The 15,807-nt window shown below is 39.7% G+C and overlaps 1 protein-coding gene across 7 annotated transcripts in view; it reads left to right on the forward strand.

Moving 5' to 3' along the window:
- The window catches only part of LOC111865992 (TBC1 domain family member 4), a 95,270-nt gene that overhangs the window by 59,566 nt on the left and 19,897 nt on the right, over window positions 1–15,807 (forward strand). For 6 of the 7 annotated variants that reach the window (XM_023854453.2, XM_023854451.2, XM_023854452.2 and 3 more), the window contains 4 exons: window positions 2,266–2,537; window positions 6,147–6,277; window positions 10,045–10,185; window positions 14,084–14,245. In XM_023854453.2, coding sequence (XP_023710221.1) covers window positions 2,266–2,537; window positions 6,147–6,277; window positions 10,045–10,185; window positions 14,084–14,245 — 706 coding nt within the window. The remainder of the gene's footprint in view (window positions 1–2,265; window positions 2,538–6,146; window positions 6,278–10,044; window positions 10,186–14,083; window positions 14,246–15,807) is intronic. The other variant, XM_023854454.2, reaches the window with a different exon arrangement.

Raw genomic sequence — 15,807 nt, forward strand, 5'->3', positions numbered from 1 at the left:
TTTAACTTGAATTAAGTTTTAAAAAGTGCTAATTTAAAAATCAAATCGACGCGTGTAGATTAACAAAGATTTTATACAATTAGAAAGACTGGTAATTTTAAATTTTAAAAAGCAGTTTAACAGCTACGTGAGTGATACACACCTGATGATGGCCATTTAGGGCCGAAACATGTAGTGTGGAGGAGGAAAAGAAGTAAAAACTACAATAAAATTTGTTGCACTTAAGACGGTATTTATCCATATATATTGTGTGAGTGTAACAGGATGCTGAAATATAATATTGTAGACGGTATTTATCCATATATATTGCTTCTCCCATTTACACTTAAGTTCATTTTATAATTTTAAAGCCATCCTGTCACTCAGACAACACACTCGTGTGTCACAAGATGTTGCTAACCAAAGCTGAAATTGGGAATGAGGTTCAGTCCTTGTTAACACTTCACTTAACACCCTCATTCTTATGCTTGTCAAGTAATGAAATTGTATTTTTGAAAATGAATTATTTTTTCTCTGTATGTGTACAGCAGAAGCAAGCTCATGTGTAATGCCAACCCTGCACACTCTCACAAAACCAGCTGCTGTCTCTGTACTGTGTTGCATGTTGTTTACTGTCCTCAGTGTTCTAACTATATGTTGTAAGTTTTATCTCAGAATATTTCATTTACTTGGGCAGTTAGATGCTGTCTTCTTGCTACAGAACCTCAGATTCAGTACCATGTGACTTCATATGAGATTCGTGGTGAATGAAATGGCACTGGATATTTCTCTCCAAATTCCTTCAGTTTTCCCATGCCAAACATCATCCCATTACTGCTGCATCATCATGTGTCAGTGCCCCCTGAGATGTCTGATAGCCCTGACCGGGCAGCATATTGTAACAGATTTGGTCGACTCGTTGCCAGGCCTCAGCTCTGTAAACATGATCCAACATGAAGAAAGCAGTCTTCTGGGATTTGGCACCATGTATATGTGGTGTTAACCGATGTTTCGGAGGATCGTATCGCCTCCATCTTCAGGGAAGAAGAAAAAATATAAGAAATATACAAGCGAAGAGACCGTGAGAATCGGTAAAAGCAGACTGCTTTGTTCATAGTCACCACCGTGAAAGCCTCAAATCTTACATGATCCAACATGCCATAAAAGGGGAAGCTATGTTTTCTGTAGATCCAACCGACACGCCAGAAGTTAGGTAGTACTATTAATTTATAATTAAATGTTCATTGTCATAAATATATACGTGTGCTTACATTTATCTTCCTTTGACCAAGCAAGTTGGCTGAGATGATGGAGGTTCCAGGTTTGAATCTCAGCCAGGAAGCTGACTATTGTGCCCAACCCCTGAGCTGGAGGACTATCCCTTCTCATCTATTTTGACTGCTTATTCGATATATTCACAGCTACCCTCCATATCTGCAGGCCATCTCCTCCATCTGCAACCCAAGGATGAACCATAAGCCTTAGTGATGATGAATCCACTTACAAATCTGACCGTTATATCCTGGGGTCTGGCCCAGAGAGCCACTCTGCATGTGAAGTCTGCCAGGTTCCTAACAAATGCCTTCCAGGAAATCTATCCCTTTTGTAAAGTGAGGAGTATGTGTATACTGAAATTGTGGGGATATATATATGTATACACACACACACACATGCGTGCCTGTGCGCACAGAGGGAGGGAGGGAGGGGTAGAGAGAGCGGTGTTATTTGAGTGTGAAACTTCGTCTCTCAGTGTGAACGAAAATAAATGCTTGATCACGTTTGACGTAATCAGTATGTTTCAACTAGTGCAAAGAGGAACATGTGACATGAATGGGAAGACATCAATAAAGTGGACCTTACAAAACTGGCTTGTATTGAACTAACTCAGGATTTTCTCCAATATCATTCTTTGTGGTGGTGATTATTAACGTTGACATTCCACATGGATCATATGTTCTTGAATACACACCTTTACACCTTTCTGTCATTTTAATATTATCCACCTGTTACGCCTATTTCTCACACTTATTCATTTCCCTTGAGGTTTTATAAGCATATTTCATATGTATTTCTCATTTCTCTCGTGTTCATGTTTCATGTCCCACCCATCTGATCCTTTTCAGTTTAAGAGTCATAAAAGTATTACCAGTGAGAGGGCCAAGTTACAAAGCTCCTCATTATGCATCTTGTCAGTACCCTGTTATTTTATCGTTTCATGGTTCAGGTATCATAGCTGGAAAATAATGTCATTTACTCTTCAAAAGGAAGATAATGATATTTTCCTAGGATCCACCATCTTCATCAGGACATGCTAGCCCAACTTCCCGCTCATCACCAGCTCCAGCACTCGAGGTGCCTGAGAGCAATGCAACAGACAGCGGTGCCAGCAGCCTGCGACCACGTTCATCTACCGTGGGCACAGCAGAAGGCGAGATAATGAAACGAGAGCTGCAAGTAAAGCAGCCAAATGGCAGCCTTTCTGCAAGCAACTCCCATCAACAGTTGACTTCTGTTACCCCTCCGAATGGACAGCAGAAAACAAGTCCCATGATGAACATGTGAGTCTCTTCTTGAGTGTTATCATTTGGTTCACGGCCTTAGAACTATTGGTCATTAAAATAATAAACCTTATTTTGGTGGCAGCATTTCACCATTATCAGCCATAATTTTTGCACTGTCATGCACTGTCTCCCAACCAGTTGACACCAGAGTTAGATTTCTCACTTCGTTTCACAGTAATCCAGTTTAGTCCGTAATACAATGAAATCCCGGATTAAGTTTACTTTGAAAAACAGTTGATTTTTACTTCTTACAGAAGTGACTGTTAACAGTACTCTCTTCGGGAATCTAGCACTGTGTAGTTTGGCAGAAGTCCATTGACATTTCAGATGAACTGCCTCTACATCAGGTTCAATTTGTAAGCCATTCGATCCTGAGGATGGAGACACTACACTCCACCAAGACATCAGTGAACATGTATCAGACGGGATGGTGTCACATCCCAGATTATTAGTTATTTTTTTTTTAGAGAGGGTGGGTTTCCCCATGCACCGCGACCAGTTTGATCTATTGTGCTTCCCTCTATGATATTCTACCAGTCTCTTTACCCTACCGATAAATGGTGCGTACCATCAGTCCCGCTGAGCAAGCGAGTTTGGCCACTTGCTTAGTGGTGTCTATAATGCTTCCCCCCTCTATCAGAGGCCTTAGAGACTATTGTTGGGTGGGAAACGTCCTGGAATTTGGCTCAGTGGTTCCCTTTGGGGATATGAGGTTCTTTTACATGCCATAAAGTTACGACACAGGACACACAGCTTAAAGTCCCTCCCGGAGAACTTGTTCCCTGAATTTTTCCGTCCTTAAAAATTCGACGACCTCCGCTGGGTATTTGAACCCGCGTACCACAAGTCATGAGGTGGGAACGTTACCTCTAGACTACGGAGGCCGCTTCACATCCCAGATGATAGTATTGTTATGTGTATGAATTGCTATACACAGGGTTTGGATTGGTAATTGGATTTATTGAACACTTGCAGATCACAAAATAATTCTTTCACTAATTCACCTACTCAGCAGTTCACTACAGCATGTACTAAGTCTTCTCAGTCCGCTGTGTCTTCACCAGTCATTGTCTGATAATGGCTTCCAATACCGTAGATCCCTCAACTTCTGTGTTCCTGTCCTTACTGCCCAGGAACTGTCTCACAACTAATTAAACTGTATACTTGTCTTGCTTATAACACTTCGGCACAGACTGCACAGAAAACACATCTCCCAGCGGTTCTTCTGTTGTTGTGTCATGCAGCTGTCACATGGACTTTGTAGAGAACCCTGCTTCCCAGTTAGTCCATTGGTGCATGTTAGGTGTCTGTTTCCTACCAATGGGTGTTATTTACGCAGTCATTACTTAGCAGGGGGGTTTGCATGCTGAAGTATTCTTCAGTGAATTTGAACACTAAACTGAGGAAATTTAATTATTATATTATTACTTGAGATTATTAACATTGAATGCTGAATGATATTAAATCTTAAACCAAAGGATGTTAAATGATAGTTTCACTGAAGTTTGCACATAAATGAAACAATATATGAAATTTTTAGTAGGACATAATTTGATCTCATGTAAAATTCTGTTGACCAGGCTTATATCATATAATAATTAGAATAAGGAATTAAATTAGTATGTGAAAAGTAGTCACTAGAGATCAGGTATAGACACTAGCATATTGATAAAAGAAACATCAGGCATGTTATAGAGACATAGCTGTGCATTACCTTTGTTGCTTTTGAACACATATTTAAAATCTCCCAGTAATACAGGGTTGGCAAGTGTTTTATTGGGAGTTTATCATCTGCGAATTTAAATCCCATTGTAGTGCTTGGTTTGACAGTAAAGTCAGTAAAGTAAAAGTAAATGTTTCCCTGTAACAGGACGTAGAGGCCCATGGGGTTGTGAGATGTTGAGGCTCCCACATTTTCTAGACAGTCAGCTCACAGATGGCCATGAGGTTGTCAGCCTTACGCGCTGGGCGCCCTTTACCCCTGGGAATAATCTTGGTACTCGTTTCTGTTAGAGGCTGAGCCAATCCCAGGACCATAGTGCAGCTGGAAGGATTAGGTCAATTGAAAAAATCCGCCTCATCGGGACAGACGTATTTTAATTTTGGGATAATAGTTTATTGTCTGGAATAGGGTTTTACACCTCCCAGTACTAGAGGGCCAGTGAACGTAGTTTAATGTGAGAGTAACAGTTTATCATTTGGGCCTTTCAAATCTTCCTCTTCTGCTTGGCAGGCAGACATATTTTAGCTTTAGGGTAACTGATTTTATGTAATAAATGCAGTGGTTAGCCAGATGGATGAAGCACATGCACCTTTAAGTATTGTGATGCATGGCTAGTGAACATTAATTACTGGAAACAGAATAATATGGGAAGTGGTAGTGATAATACATAACCATCAGGAATATATGGGAAAGGAGAAAAACCTTCTGAACTTGTATATACTTTATTTTTGCAGGGTTTTTAATTAGGGGAATGATAACATGTTTTACAAATAATGTGCACATAAAGAGAAATAATGCTGGAAACTAAGACAAAGTTTTATTGATAAGTGTACTTGTATCATCGGATTAAACTCCGTAGCCTGTAGTCTGCAAGCGAACTGTACCAACCGAGCAACCGCCGCTTGTCAGCAAAGTTAGTACCAACTTTTGCGGAGAGAGGGTGTCACATGGTCAGCACAACAGATCCCCACAGCCGTTAATCTTGGTTTTCTAGACTGGAGCCACCATTTCCATGAAATAGCTCCTCATTTATCCTCTCAAGGCTCAGTGGACCCTGTTCCAGATCCACTACTTCTCAGAAAATCTGGTAGTGCCGGGAATTGAACCTGTGACCTCTGGATCCATAGCCAGGAACTCTGACCACTAGGTCACAGAGGTGGTCATACATCATCACATTTGTCAATTGAAACTCACAGTTGGAGATCAGCTGAAGATGGTGTGAATACTCTGCAGCATATAGTGGCATACAGATTCTGTGCATCAGCTCTGAGGTTATGACACCAGTAAATAATAAAAATTGTGATCATCTGGTATGCAGTAGTTAGGTAGCTAGGTACCTATGTTTTGATGGAACCTGCTCCTTCCATCTGAGGAAGGGAAGAGGTTTCTGAAGATAAAGACAGCAGTTTCTTCTGAAACATGGTATGTTCTACCAAACTATGTGGCATCATATCCCAGAGAGCTCTAATCATACAGGATCATGTTTAACTGTTTTTTTAATAATCTTTTACAATTAATTCTACATGAGCAGAACACCGCAAAGAATGAGAAATTTCATGATAATAGCATTAGAGATCTGCATTGTCTCATGCAGTGTGTAGGCATGATAGATTTGTCAAGTACTGAGTAATTTTACAATGCTGTTTTAGCTTGAAAGGTTATATAGCTTTCAGTATGATTTGTTGGTGTCAGGCAGGGAAAACTTTGGAAGGAAATGGTCATTATATACAGATTTGAGAGACTGTAGAAATGCTCACTTAGGATTGCTGCTCCTCAGGCACAAACCAGCCCCAGCTCGGATCAGGTACTTCCCACATGCAAGGCAGTTCTGTGTAAGAGCATGAGACTAAAAAAAAAATTTTTGGCAATGATTTTATGAACAGATTCCTGAAAGTTGGCCACACCTCAAAAACATCACCAACGCAGGAACTGAACCAGAATGTGATGAGGCAGTCTGGATCTTGGCGCCAGGCTATCTTCAATAGGGTTGTGACACCTAGCAAGAACTTATCCGGTAAGCAGCCAATTCCTCGTATTAGAAATAGGACAGAGAAGGGTTTGAAATGGTGACAACGTATCAGAATATATGCATTATAACATTAGATTTGAAGAAAGCAGTCTTCTGGGATGTGGCACCGTGTAGATGTGGTGTTAACCGACATTTCGGAGGAACGTTGGTTAACACCACATCTACATGGTGCCACATCCCAGAAGACTGCTTTCTTCATAGTCACCGCCGTGAAAACCTCAAAACTTACAACATTAGATTTATTTTTGTCTGCTGACAGCATAGCCCATTGTGGTTCAAAGTGTAATCAGTTTCATAAACTTCAGCAAGTTAACTGCTAGATCTCATAAAACTAAACAAATTGTTTAGCAGTTGTGACTTTACCCTCTCTTCCCCCTCCCTCCTCCTCATTCTTCCTCAGCATCTGCTGCTGTTACTTCCTTAAACACATTTCTGTGCTAGCTTTAAAATCACCCATTGGACATATTCATAATTTCCACTGCAGATAATACTGTTTATACCAGAATGACTCATGCACCAGACCTGACAATGCCAGATTGTCTACTGTGATCCAGCTTTCCAGATTAAAGAGCAATGAGCTGATATAATGTTGCATATTTCTATCCAGTATTTTTCTTTTGTATATGCTCTTAGCTATGGGTCTTCTTTTGTCCCCCTTCATTCCATGTTATCTAACATCCCTCCACATTTATGGGCTGGTGTAGGTAGGCACCTCTGTCCTTTGGATACCAATGGGGTAGTTGTATGATGACAGCTCAGCTGTGTAGGAGAGACAGTGCCTCCTTACCTCTTGGGTAGGAGACAGCAGGCCTCTGGGTCATTTTGATGTCAGTGAGACTGATTGATGGGCGTGTAAAGTTTTATTGTGGTCTGCATCATATTGAGGCTGATAATATGTGTGTAGACTGTGGCCATGATGATAGGAAGATAAGTACCCTATATCATTATGCTGTTACTGTGGCAAATCCACTAAGACCATAACTTGTAGAGCATTTTGACTTAGTTGCTTTCATGGTACTGTTGTTAGATCAAATTCATTCTCTCTTTGTTTAATGAGTTCTGAGGCTGTATAGAGATGCCATAAGCATTGTAAATTTATCCCGGTTTTTCAATAATATTGTCACATGTCCATGTATCCGTGAAAAATAATTAACGGATTACAGATTTAATGGAGCTGTTTTATCAGATAAGTAAGCCAGTGGAACTACAGACAGTTATCCCACATGATAATTATAACACTTCAGAACTGCAAACAATGGACACACATTAATGCTCCTCGTAACTAGCCCACATGAAGGTTTCTGTTGGTTCTCCTCTTGCTGATCACTGATCTGATCTCTGCCCTGGTCTTCCCCCATATCAACGTCTTCCTGTCAAATCTTGTTAGATTTCTTCTTTTCCAGTTGTGGCTGCTGTCTTCTGCTCCATCCTCCGATAGTGTTGGCGGTTTTCCTCCCTTTCCTCGGATGTAGAGGCTCCTCTACATCTCAGCTCCTTATGCCCTTGCTGCATTCCAGTTTTGGCTGACATCTCCTGAATGTCTGTCCTCTCCGGATTTTTTGTGCCACACTGGCCCTGCTACAATCTTTTCTGGCTTTGTTCCTCTTGTGCCATGCCACTCTGACACAACGGGTCATCTTCCTTTAGATTGGCATCCATGTTCTCTTGATGTTCCATTTCGGGTTCCACTCTCATCTGGTTGGGTCTGTCTTGCCGTGAGACACATGCGCGAGGCACTTTGATGTCATCATTCTGACCAATAGGCATCTGGACAGTGGACTTCGTTGCATGACAATCCGAGTCAACACACAGCTCTAAATGTCAACAGTTTTCTTGCTAAACACAGAGTGACTATGCTTCAACATCCCTCATAATTCCCTGACCTCTCTCCATGTGATTTTTTTTTTCTGTTTCCACAACTGAAAAAGCTACTAAAAGGACAGCATCATCAGAATATAGAGGCTATTCAAGCGGCTGCGACAACGAAGCTCACCACCATTCTGAAAGTGGCATTCACCAGCTGCTTCCAGGACTTACCCAAACGGTGGCAGGGGCATATTAACTGCAGAGGGGACTGCTTTGAAGGGGACAGGAACCATTAGTTAATAAGTTGAACTTTGTACTTTTTACAGACTCAGTCTTGGAACTTTGTGGACAGAAGTTGTAATTAACTAACTGCATAGCAGACCTCACTGTATTTGTTGTGTTTGAGTTCAGTAGTCTTGGGAAATTGGCAGTCATGTAAACACATTTTTAGTAACCGCATCATAGGCATCCATATCATCTGCAGCTTATACAGGAAATTTTTGCACAACTAGCAGAGTTTCTTCACTGATGCTATTCGCTGCTGCCAAAAATTTTGTTTGAGTTCTTGGATTATGTGGAGATTATCTGTGTAAGTTTATCTTTCAGAAAGCCCTAAAGATATAGCTACATGGGCTAAGATTTGGAGACTGTTGTGGCCAGGCCCAGCCATATTGGAACAATTCAGGAATATGGTCCGACAGAACTCTGTCATCAGAATGTTCATTGAGCACATCCATCACTTCAGTCACAGTATGTGGCCAAGCCCCATCCTATTGCAAGACTGCTTCTATGAAATTGACGCCCATCGCTTGAAGAAAGGGAATGAATTCTTCATTGGGGACATGGAAATAATGATCAGCTGTCACAATATCATTGAAAAAAATTCNATATGTGGCCAAGCCCCATCCTATTGCAAGACTGTTTCTATGAAATTGACGACCATCGCTTGAAGAAAGGGAATGAATTCTTGGGAACATGGAAATAATGATCAGCTGTCACAATATCATTGAAAAAAATTCTTAAAGCCATAAAGACATAAATTTTCATGGCTGTATTGGCCTCATGAAGGGTTTTCTGCATTTGAATTTTGTACAGAAACAGTTGCAAATCTTCTCAAATTTTTCTGTGTTGATGCTCCAAAGTTGAGTTGTTGAGAAAAGCATCTTACAGATTTCCTGGGACTCTGCATGAATGCTTGCTGAGCACAGTGAATGTTTTCTGGTGTTCTGATAGACTTATTACCATCAACATCCCTTTTATGGTATGTCATGCCCCCAGTCATTTCAGACTTGTTAGGTGATCTGTTTGTTGCAGACATGCTTGCTGCTTTCTTGCACTCAAATTTTGTTAAGAATTCATGTTGATTCGTGGTAATACTAGCAGTCTGGTAAAATCTTTTCATTAAAAATACATGCTGTTCTATTGAGCATGCCATCTTTATCACTGCTTCATGGCATTGCCACCAGGGGCAGCATATTCTTCCAGGACTCCTGAAATCAGAGACATCAAATACAGTGATGTTTGATATGTAGTTAGATAATTATATGTAATTAAACCTAACATTTTTTTTAGAAAGACCCTGTGGGTGAACAACACTATATACACTGACTTGTACTGCTGTTTTCTGGGAATAAAAATTAACTCCACCTAATGGACCTAGTGGAATATGTTTCATACATTTACCTATGATGGAAGCAGAGCCATCTTCTAAAACTCACCAAAAGCAGACAATGAGAAATATACAAAATATGTGTCAGTTTCTTGAATGAAACTGTTCACCCAGTATGCCATTCCCTGATGATGGGGACACAGAAAAATCACCAAAACACTGGACTTCTGTTCTGGAATGATATGGCTGTTCACCTGAGATTTTATCACTAGAGCAAATTTGACATGAAACTAGGAGAGTGTATGACAGCCCTTCATGCTTGCTTTTTTTGTTCTAGCAGAGCGGGGCCTGGGTGAAGTCACTCCAAAACAGCGCCCAGTGAAGCGAGATCGAGATGAACTGCGTGCCTTGTGGAAGAAAGCCATCAACCAGCAGCTACTGCTTATACGCATGGAGAAGGAAAATGCAAGGCTGCGAGGTGTGTGTCACATACCTTAGAATGCCTAGCTCAGCTTGTTAGTCACCAGCCCCTCCCCTTAGGGAACTGGGTTGAGTCCCACAGTAGTTCATGTGGTGTGTGTGATAGATAAAGTCACACTGAGGCAGATTTGTCTCTGCATTTGTCAGTTTTCCTTGCCAGTTACCCCTCCATCAAAGCTCCATATTCATCTGTTATCAGCTGATAACAGTAGGCACACTTGGGGCTGCAGCATCAGTGGCCTGCCTCTTTCCATTCCTACAACTGAATGACTAACCACTGCTTTTTTTAGTATTGAATTGCATGATGAGTGATCACAAAATAAATTAGAAATCTACAATCATATCCCCATATTCACAAACCCTATAATTGCTATTTTCTTTATATATGGTTTGAGGTCCCAACAGATCACACATTTTCTTAAAAATTTTCCCATGGTTGGATCTATGCAAGCTTTCTGCACCTTCTCAGTATCTTACAGTCCACCTTAGTCCTTGGCTTACCATTATATAGCATTCTTTTTGTTTCATAATTTCAACACATTCATGCCTTCCAAAAGAAAGGTATATTAGAAGTGTAACGGGAAATGTAAACCATTAGGAGAGAAGGCGTATGTACAATTGAATGTGCATTAAAATTTCATTTGGGAGCAGTGAATTTGAACACTCTAGCAGATGAAAGTCATAAATTGAGTTTCATGGCTCTGGATCATTGAAACTGAACATTAGATGATAGCACAACCTTAAATCAGGGGAGATTAAATTGCGGTTCTACTGTATATTTATCAGGAGCCCATGACCTTATTTCCAGTCATCCCAGGAATATGTCCATTGCAAATACCGAGTTATGCTTGTGTGCACAAAGAAACAGAGTTACTGATTAATGTTGTCATCTGCTAAGGCAGTGGTCGGTGAACCGGTGTAAATTACCCCAAGTGGGGTAAAAATGAAATTCTTGGGAGTAATGAGGACTCAATAGACATAAATGAAATTGTATAAAAAAACGCGTTCCTTGTTATGACAGAAAATTTTCTTCCCGCATATAACCATCCATAACAACGGCTGCTACGGAAATTGTTTGAGTCCATCATGGCAGCGTGACGTCATCACTAAACACTTCTATAGATAAACGCACCCAGCATGTTGTGGACGATAGCGTTTGGATCAAAGCTTTTACGAGTATATTGGAGACAGAAAGCAGAACAAAACAAGATTGCTGCCTTTTCAAGGTTGGCTTTGTTTTTGGAAGATTGTGAAAATATTACTTTTGACGACATCAAGGACACAGTTATAAGGCATCTTACCAAACTCAAAAAGCGGTTCGATGATTACTTTCCAGATCTTGATTCACATAATGTCAGTTGGGTTGTAGATCCCTTTAAATGTGAAATTGCTGATGTACCAGAAGAGCCTCAAGGTTTGGCAGAGGCACTTCTTGAACTTCGATCCAATAATGAAGCACGTATTGAATTTGAAAACAAAGCAGATCTGTCATATTTTTGGATGTCAAGAGCTGCAAATGCTTTCAAAATTGCACATGAGGAGGCAGTCAAAAAGTTGCTGCCCTTTGCAAACAAGGATTTTCCACTCTACTGAACATAAAAACAAAGCAGAGAAATCGATTGGACCCCGAAGACAGTATGCAAATTGCTCTGACATCAAATGTCCCAATTTTGATGTTATTGTATCAAAAATGAAACATCATTTCTCCAAAACCTGAAGTGAAAAAAATTTTCTAAGAAATCCTTTTGTTTCATAATGAGGATATTAATTTACTCGTATTTTATCACATTTATTTTATACTTTTTATATTTATAATTGTATTCTCCATATAAATAGATTCAATAAAGCTTTTGAATCTGAATAATAATCTATGATTTTCTCTCTTTCAAATCAAGGGGGTAACGTCGGCGTAAATAAATATATTTTGGGGTAATAAGTAAAAAAGTTCCCCGACCCCTGTGCTAAGGAGTGAACTTTCTGGTACTAGAATTTAAATGTTCAGCAATGCTAGTAAGGGGGTTGGTCTAGAAGTGAACAGAGAAAAGTAAGTATATGCTGCTGTCTCGTCACCAAAATGCAGGGAAGGATCATGACAGAAAGATAGCTAACAGTTGTTTTGATAATGTGGCACATTTCAGATATTTGGAAACGACTATAATAAATCTCAGGAGGAAATTAAAAGGAGATTGATTTTGGGTAAAGCTTGCTACAATTCAGTCCAGAACCTTTTGTCTTCTCGTCTGCTGTCCAAAAACATAAAAAGTAGAATATACAAAATTATAATTTTGCCTGTGGTTCTGTATGGGTGTGAGACTTGGTCTCTGACATTAAGGGAGGAACATAGACTGAGGGTGTTTGAGAACAGGCTGTTGAGTAGAATATTTGGACCGAAGAGGGATGAAGTGACAGGAGAAAACTGCATAATGAGGAGCTTCATAACTTGTACTCTTCTGCAAGTATGATTAGAATGATCAAGACAAGAAGGATGAGGTGGTCAGGGCATGTAGCACGAATGAGGGAAACAAGGAATGCGTATAGGATATTGGTGGTAAAGCCAGAAGGAAGGAGACCACTGGGAAGATCAAGACGTATGGGGTGGACAATATTAAGATGGATCTTAGAGAGATAGGGTGGGATGGGATGGATTGGATTGATCTGGGTTAGAATACGGACCAGTGGAGGGCTCTTGTGAACACGGTAATGAACATTCGGGTTGCATAAAATGCTGGGAAGTTCTTGAGTACCTGCGCAATTGGCGGCTTCTCAAGAAGGGCTCAGCTCCATGAGTGAATGAGCAATGCTAACACAGGAGTCTGGTTTTGGAATCTGGCCAGATTTATTTAAACCAAATCCTCTTCTGACAATTAACCTAATTAATATACCCATGCTCTGGTGGTATGACCAAGTTGTTAAGAACTGCTAACACAATAGTTTGTGGGTGTAATCCATCCCAATTCCAATGACATCCACAGCCTCAACATGGGCCTGTTTCATTTCTAGAATTGGAACCCACACATGTAACACTGCTATACTGCTCACATTGGACTTTATTCTAAACCATTTCAAGTCCAATAAAGAATATTAGTCATTCAAGCAATACATTTTAATCCTTTAAAGCATAGTGGTAACTATATGAATGACTTGCTTTAGTGTTAAAAGTCTGTGCTTTCTTAGCACCCAGCATATTTATGTGTTACATTTGAATCTGAAAGTAAATAGCCTTTGTATCATGTCTGAGTCATTTTTGAGGATATGACATACCTAAAATAGGGAAGTCCATTGTTTTCCACAGATGTCTTAGCATATTTGTGTGTTACATTTGAATCTGAAAGTAAATAGCCTTTGTATCATGTCTGAGTCATTTTTGAGGATATGACATACCTAAAATAGGGAAGTCCATTGTTTTCCACAGATGTCTTAGCATATTTGTGTGTTACATTTGAATCTGAAAGTAAATAGCCTTTGTATCATGTCTGAGTCATTTTTGAGGATATGACATACCTAAAATAGGGAAGTCCATTGTTTTCCACAGATGTCTTGTTTGGCACTTTTGCTTCCTGTCAAATATTGAAAACAGGATTGGGTAACTTTTTAATGATTAAACTAGCTGTCTCACTATCTGATGATGAATCACCCTCAAAAATGTTTTAGACATGATATTTCCATAATCGCCATTTACCAATTTGTTTTTGTAATATATACTTGGTGTGTTTTGTATGAGGTAGAACCGGATTTTTAAACGTTATACAGATGAGATTTAGGTTTCCAGCTGTTAAACTTGAAATAAGTATAAATCAGAGTCAATTATTTGGAATTATTGGAATTATTTGGCTGATGTTATAGTGTAATGAATTTTGCATATCAGTTGTTTCCTCATCAACTTGCTATGTTTGCAGCCCGACAGGAAGAAGCAACAATGAAGCGCATCAAGTTGAATTATGATGAGATCGGCTCATGTGTGCGAGAGGTAATGGAGGTGTGGGACCTCCTGGTGAGTAAGGAGAGTCGTGTTTCAACCCAGTGTGACTCCAAAATGTTGCTTCAAGCCATCAGGCAAGGTGAGACGCATGTCCTGCTAGATGCAACCTCACTGACAAATATTAAGCAGATCAAAAAGTACAAGATTAAATTAATTTCATCTGTGGTTGTTTTCCTTTTCTAGCTTGTATCATCTTCAGTTTCCACAGTTATCTGTTCTCCCAGTCACATTCTTCCATACCTTCATCTTCCATAAGGGCATAACCATTAGCATACAGTATTTAAATTTGTTTGTGCTTACTCATGACCAGAAAGCTTTTGGATTGAATGGCTCAATTCTGCAGTGTGTCATAATAGAATTTGTATTTAATAGGGTTTTTAAGCTGTTAAATTGAGCTGTAAACTGGGTTGTTAATATTTACGAATGTACACAATTTTTAAACAGCCACCTTTATATATGCATTTCTGTTTATATTGATATGCAATTAATTTGACTCTGTTTGCGCTTTTTTCCCTTTCTTGATTATGGGAAATACATGCCAGAATTGTTAGGACAGAGCTTTATATGATAATAGAATTCTGAATGCGTCATGTTTGTCACTCTTGTGTTGAGAATTGTTGTGAGGCATATCATTGTCAGTTTGTTAGTCTTTTTACAGGAAAACAGTGACAAACGGATTCTTTTATATGCTGGGATTTCTGCACTTTGGTGACAACACAAGTGAACCTGATAACTGATAAATCAGTTGTGAAAAAGAAGAACTATATTTGAAAGCTTAATGATGCGTATTCTTGACATTGGAGTCCAATTGAACTTTTAGCAGTCAGTGAAATCATTGTGCTTTTCAAAGATATGGCCAGTGAATGTATACCCAAGAAACACAAATGGTTTGGGGTGGAAATGTGGCATTCATATGATTCTAAGAGATGTACATACAATATGACTTGTGTATTTATGCAAAGACAGGAAATGTGTGGCAGTCACTCTTACAACTGTGATAGAACTGACTGCAAGGATAGAAAATGTGGGGAGTAACCTCTCCATGCATAATTGTATGACCATTTACTTACCAAAACCATAAACAATTTTGGTGTTGTCAGATCAAATCAAGAATGCATAAGGATTTTGGAGAGAAACTGAAAATGAAATGGAGTGGCATAAAGACTTGACAGCATTAGTGTGGAAAGGCAAACAAAATGTGAACATGTTGACAAATATGCACCGTTCTCCAGCAAAGGGCAATCTTTTTGATGACCATAGAAATTCTCTGAAATGAGCGCAGTAAAAGACTCATAACAGACACATGGGATATGTGGACCAATCTGACCATATGACTGACACACAGAAAGCTGTATGCATCTCCTGGACCTCCCAGTTCTGAACGGTTTTATTCTCCTCACTTGTAGTTCAAAATTATCACACCAACGTTTCAGACATGTGTTGGTCAGGGTCCTGATACAAGTGAGGAAGGGTGTTTCAACTACAGACAACTCCATGGGGATGTCAGACCCCTTCCAACAGCCAGCTGACCTGATGTGACTTATGATGCAGCTAATATTGGCCCTTGGAAGGAAGATGAATTTGGTATCATGTGTGTTCTGTGAAAAATACAGAAATGGAGACAGAATTCTAATGTCCACA

The sequence above is a fragment of the Cryptotermes secundus genome, unplaced genomic scaffold (genome assembly GCF_002891405.2).
Source record: "Cryptotermes secundus unplaced genomic scaffold, Csec_1.0 scaffold72, whole genome shotgun sequence".
Taxonomy (NCBI): domain Eukaryota; kingdom Metazoa; phylum Arthropoda; class Insecta; order Blattodea; family Kalotermitidae; genus Cryptotermes; species Cryptotermes secundus.